This window comes from Cervus canadensis, chromosome 33 (genome assembly GCF_019320065.1).
Source record: "Cervus canadensis isolate Bull #8, Minnesota chromosome 33, ASM1932006v1, whole genome shotgun sequence".
Taxonomy (NCBI): Eukaryota; Metazoa; Chordata; class Mammalia; order Artiodactyla; family Cervidae; genus Cervus; species Cervus canadensis.
Genome location: NC_057418.1, coordinates 28,993,732 through 28,999,741, shown reverse-complemented (window position 1 = coordinate 28,999,741; position 6,010 = coordinate 28,993,732). Strand labels below are relative to the sequence as shown.

At 49.7% G+C, this 6,010-nt stretch overlaps 1 protein-coding gene across 4 annotated transcripts in view; it reads right to left on the bottom strand.

Annotated features, from left to right (window-relative positions):
* Nucleotides 1-3,454: 3,454 nt before the first annotated feature.
* Nucleotides 3,455-6,010, bottom strand: part of ZDHHC14 (zinc finger DHHC-type palmitoyltransferase 14) — a 277,992-nt gene continuing 275,436 nt past the window's right edge. For 2 of the 4 annotated variants that reach the window (XM_043456944.1, XM_043456943.1), the window contains exon 9: nucleotides 3,455-4,754. In XM_043456944.1, coding sequence (XP_043312879.1) covers nucleotides 4,356-4,754 — 399 coding nt within the window. In that variant the 3' untranslated portion in view covers nucleotides 3,455-4,355. The remainder of the gene's footprint in view (nucleotides 4,755-6,010) is intronic. The other 2 variants (XM_043456946.1, XM_043456945.1) reach the window with 1 other exon arrangement.

Sequence of the window (6,010 nt, the reverse complement as noted above, 5' to 3'; positions counted from 1 at the left end):
TACGAAACTGTTAGCATCTTTGACATTTATTTGCAAGAAAACGGCGCTTCAGCTTATTTAATATTTCAATGATAACTTAATCTTGTAAGACAGAGCGAGACATTTCAAGAGAACAAATGAGAGGCAGTTGTTTTTGTTTTTTTTTAACGAGGTAACATGGAAAACAACCCTCAATGACACATGCATGTCTCCAGGGCAGGTGCCGGGACCAGAAGGATTAAGAATTCATTTGAAAGGCTCTCTCATTTGACACATGCAAGACACATAGGTACTTAATAAAAAATGTAAACATTGATTTGATTTAGGCTCAGCTTCAAAACAGTGGTAAGGCATCAATCAGAAAAGTATATTTAACATTTATTCCCTTTATCCTCTATCTCTTACCTGATCAAGAACTAAGTGGGCTAACCAGTGTGGATAAATGAAAGGCAACTAACTTTGGAAATATTCTGTATACTGTCAGCCCAAACCCCTGATGCCTTTCAGTTAACTTAAAAAACTGTAAGCCAAGGCAGAGAAACACAGGGTTCCAGGTGAAGAGGGTGCTTTGTGGACTGAGCTCTAGAACAGGGCAGTAATGTTACAGAGAATCATTTGTGGAGTGGGGGGCTGGGAGGCTCTGAGACTCACAAAGGGGCTGGTCACCAGCTCTGCACCCCCAAAAGGCTGTGCCAGGGACCCCAAGTAGCTTGAGTTCCAGTACGTCCCTGGAGATGCGGTCACAAGCCTCAGCATCAAGAACACCACTGCTAGTGTTGGCAAACCCATTTTTCTTGGGGTTGAATCAGGGCATGAAGAGTTAAGGGGCTTTCAAAGCCACAGAAAGGGCTTGACCCCCTCAGGTCTCCTAATACAGGGGTTTACTAGAACCTGGCTCCTAATATGGGGTTTGTTTCTCATTTTGAACCCCAGTCAGCATCCTAAACACAGTAGGGGAAGATCGGAGTGCACTTGGCGGAGCTGGGGAGAGCTCCGAGAACATCCTTCCTTGGTGCTACTCCGGACCAGAACAGGTATTTGGCATTTTTGCTGGCTCAGGGTGAGACTGTGCCATCCTTGTCACAGGCTGAAATGATTAAACCTGAAAGCTGGAATGAGCATTTTTGAGTGAGCACAGCGCAAGCGCTGAGCTGACTCTCCCCAGGCACAGTGACAGGTCACCATGCCCTTTCAGTTGCAGGCTATTAGCTGCTCTGGTATTCCATCCCACGGCCTTCCTGGGAACCAGGGCGTTCAGGCTAAATCCAGCCTTCACATGCCTGAGAAGCCTGAAGCGCCCGAGCCCTCCTGGAAGGAGAAGCAGATGAATTTTTAAACAACAAAACGAGTGTGTACGTGAGTGTGTTTGGGAACGGTCCAAGATTTAATAGCATGGTAAAATATTTATCCTATATTTTATAGCTAGTATGCAATCAATCCATAACCCACTGACAGAATGTAGAAAGATCAAGGTCTGTTCAGCCACAACTAGATGGAACTACTCAATATTAAATAGATTTATATGCAATCAGGTGATGGGAAATGCAGACCCATCACCGGGGAAATCAGTCTGCTAAAGATCAACCCTCCACCCACTGGGAAGAACGCAGCTCCTGGGAGCGCAGTTGTTCAACCTGCAGACACTCCATTCTTTTTCAAGCCACAGAGTGAAGGACTACGGGTGTCCCTCTGGTTTGGGGGTTTTAAGAGGTTAATTGTCTTAGCAAACCGGCCCATTCAAGTTCATCTTCCTCCTCGCCCCTGAAGATCCTAGATGGGTGTCACCAATACCGCCAATCCCATCTTTGATAAGCGATATCAGTGTGTACAGGGGATGGACTTGAAGGTGGGATTGATGTTAAATATTAAGCAAACATGCCTTATGTAGAGAAAAGTGAGTAAGGATCCTTGCTCCGTGGACTTTTTCCCAGTGAGGTGGGAAGAGGACTGGTTATGGGAAATTGCGATCATTGAATCAGAGGATGTTAGAGATGGAGAGGCCATTGTCTTTTCCTCCAGGTGAAGAAGCCGGGAATGGACTTGTCCACACAGGAAGCAGTGAGAACCGAGCCACCTTTCTCTTCTCACCAGGTCCCACTCTCTCCTGGGTCTCTGGCGAGCAGATGGAAGGAAGCAAAGAACAGAGAGAATTTGGGAAGTCAAGGAAGACACATTGAGGGGCAGTCACTTCTTGCTCACAAGCAGAGTCTGCAAGGAGAATTTTGTGTGTGTTGATGACAGTGGGTGTGTGTGGCTGTGTAAGGAAGGACTTTGTCCCTGTAAGCATAAATTCCAAGTGGGTACAAGTTGTGAAGAGGCCCAGAAAATAAAAAATGGCCGCACATAATTTACCTTTCCCACTTTCTATTCATGTACGGAGTATGAAACATAAGAATGGTTCAAAGATTCGCTGCAGAAAATTACTGCTTCATTTGGGCTCATGTATCATCTAGAAGCGAACTCACTGGCTGCAGCTATTTTCAGCATAGATTATTTTTTTTTACCTATGAACAAATGACTTTATTCCAAAGAAGACTTGAAATTGTGCTTCTCTATTTCTTTCCTCTTTCCTGTTTTTCTTCTATAAAAGGGCAACTCTTTCTCAGGAGAAACAGCCCTTTTCCATCAGTGCAAATCATCCAGGGCTTCTGGTATCAATGATCAGTGCATCCTGCTTTCATACAGCTGTGAGGAGCAAGAGCACAACTTTGAACTCGAGTAGGTTTGCTTGTTGGGTTTATCATCTGGAAAGGACAGAAGGGGGTTTAGTCCCTGCAAAGTGGCTTCCCTCCTAAATGCAGAGCTGGTGCATTCCCTTCTAGATGATACACAAACCTGAATGAAGCAGTAATTTTCTTAATTCCATTCTGACTAGTGTCTGAATAAGAATGACAGTCGACATGATCCCTGCCTAAAATAAGCCAGTTTCTCCTCCTCTCTCTTGACAGCTTTACCAGGATCTCAAGTTACCCTGAGCTCTGGCAACACTCAAACACAGCCCAGGGCAGAGCAGACGCCCCCAGCCCAGCTTCTCTCTGAGCCCTCTCCCCATAACTGGCCATAGATATGCTATCGTGGTCCAACCTGTTAAAGGGGAGCAAATTCCGCTACAGCGTTAGTCACTCAGTCGTGTCCAACTCTTTGTGACCCCAAGGACTGTAGCCCGCCAGGCTCCTCTGTCCATGGAATTCTCCAGGCAAGAATACTGGAGTGGGTTGCCATTTCCTCCTCCAGGGGATCTTCTCAACCCAGGGATCAAACTGAGGTCTCCCGCATTGCAGGCAGATTCTTTACCACCTGAGCCACCAGGAAAGCCCCATCATCCCATGAATCCCCCACAATTCAAGGAGCTGGTTTTTTGACTGGGGACCATTCCTCACTAGAACTGCTTCAGTAAAACCGCACTCTCTGCAGGCCGTCTGGGTGGTGGTGGTGTCACGTCAGCTGAGAAGGATAACTGTACACAGATCCAAAATAACAGAGGACGTCATTTTATTGGCTGTCCACAGGAATTTGGTCACACAAGGAGGTGAAGATTGCGGCGGTGGGTGTGTGCAACACAACACCTCAGGTTAACTACTAAACAGAAGGTTAACTGATACTGGATAGGATAAAACCCGCCCCTCCGCAGCCCAGGCGCCACCTACTCATGTAGAATTAAGCTGAAGAAGCTGGCGAGGATGGCAAGGTCCATTAGCCTTGGTCTGTTGCACCGTCTTCCCATAAAACAGCACTTGAGAATTCACGAAATTAAAAAAAAAAAAAAAAAACCAAGAAAGAAAAGCAGCAGCAGTTCCTTTCCAATACCATCACCACCGAGCACAGACTGGAGCGTGGCATGCAGTCCACATCTGGTCGGGTTTTTTTTTCCCTTTTTTAAATTAACAAATGGAATGGCATGTCTATTTCAGATATTAGTAGCATAACACTTAAGTTCAACCTCAGTCCGGCCACAAGGGTCCCAAACCTTCTGTTACCTGGTCCAGAGCAGCAAGAGGAGCCCCCCAGGGGCCCCCCTCTCCTCCCAGACTCTGCTGGGGGTGGGGGTGGGGGGAGCTCCCGAGGCTGTCTCCCTCCCCCACGGCCCACCCTTCATATTCCAAACACCTGAAAATAGTCAGGTCTCTATTTTCATTGTTAGCAAAGCCGGTCAGGGTGGGGAAGAAAATTCAAATGAAACCAAGCTGTCAGCCTTTGAGGTCCTGCCCGCCTGGGCCCTCTGATTTCTCTCCCAAGGAGGGGTCTTCCTACCCCAGGGCTTACAGCTGCGCTGGCCACCCGCGCACTGGGTCACACGGTGGGGGATCGTGGTGAGGGCGCCGGGTCTGCCGCTCCCACGGTGGGCAGCATCCCCTGGGCGGGCCGGGGCCCGGCGATCACACGGAGCTGAGCTTCACCAGGCCGCGCACCGAGTCCTCGTGTAGGGAGTCCTGGCTGGCTAGGCCCAGCACGTGCATGGTGCGGCTGTGAGCCAGCGGGCTGCCCGCCAGCATCGTGGGTGGCGAGGGCGCCTCGTCCGGGGTCAGGAACTGGTGGGCCACGTGCTCGTCTTTCAGGGGCAGGATGTCTGTGAGCGCGGCCTCGGCGGCGAGGTTGGGCATGGAGGAGGGCGGCGTGGGCGGCCCGAGCGTCAGGCTGGCGCAGGGCGTGCCCAGGCCCGGCTTCCCGGGCGGGTGCAGCTCGTCGCTGGTGAGGCTGGGCTCACTCTGCAGCAGGGGCGTGGCCGCGGCCTGCAAAACGAATTTGGTGCTCTGAATGCACTGGTCTTGGTCGCACTGGAGAGCGGCAGGGGGCCAGCAAAGAGGAGGCGAGAGGTGGCAAGGGGGTGGGGGTGGAGGGGGAAGGGGACACAGAGGGCAGGAGGGGGCGGGATGCGAGAGAGAGAGAAACCCGTTAGTGACATCTGGGTCAGACGGCGGAGAGCGTGCGCAGCAGCCCGGCTCCACGTGGAGACTCCTGGAATCGGAATAGCCGCTCAAACTAACAGTCACCCACGGGGACCTGGGGTGGAGGGTCCCAGCCGCCGCAGGCTGGATGCTCCGGCCCCTGTTTGCAGGCAGGCCCTAACTTAAAAACAACCCCGGGGACAGAAGCACAGGCTTTGGCACCTGCCAGTGGGCTGAGGTCCATGCGGCTCCTATGCTGAAAACCGGTTTACCCACATTGTTTTACAAATACAGGCCCCTGGCACTTCCCTCCTGGTCCAGTGGTTGACTCTGTGCTTGCTCACAATGCAGGGGGGCCTAGGTTCTATCCCTGGTCAGGGAACTAGATCTGGCATGCTGCAACTAAACCCCAGCACAGCAAACAAACAAACAAAAAAACAAACAAGCAAAAAAACCCCACCAAAACACAACAGCAAAAAACCAAAAAACACAACAGTAAAAAAAAAAACTGAAAAACAAAACAACAACAACCCCCCCTGCCCCCAGGGCCTGTACACCCATGTTCCCAGCAGCATTATTCACAATAGCCAAAAGGTGGAAGTTAAGTGTCCATCAACAGAAGAAAGGATAAACAAGATGTGGTCTATGCAGACATGATGAAAGTGAAAGGGGAGAGTGAAAAAGTTGCTTTAAGCTCAACATTCAGAAAACTAAGATCATGGCTTCTGGTCCCATCACTTCATGGCAAATAGATAGGGAAACAGTGGAAACAGAGACTTTATTTGGGGGGGGGGGCTCCGAAATCACTGCAGATGGTGACTGCAGCCATGAAATAAAAAGATGCTCCTTGGAAGAAAAGCTATCACCAACCTAGACAGCGTATTAAAAAGGAGAGACATTACTTTGCCAACAAAGGTCCGTCTAGTCAAAGTTATGGTTTTTCCAATAGTCATGTATGAGTTGGACTACAAAGCTGAGTGCTGAAGAACTGATGCTTTTGAACTGTGGTGTTGGAGAATACTCTTGAGAGTCCCTTGGACTGCAAGGAGATCTAACCAGTCAGTCCTAAAGGAAATCAGTCCTGAATGTTCACAGGAAGGACTGATGCTGAAATTCCAATACTTTGGCTACCTGATGCGAAGAAC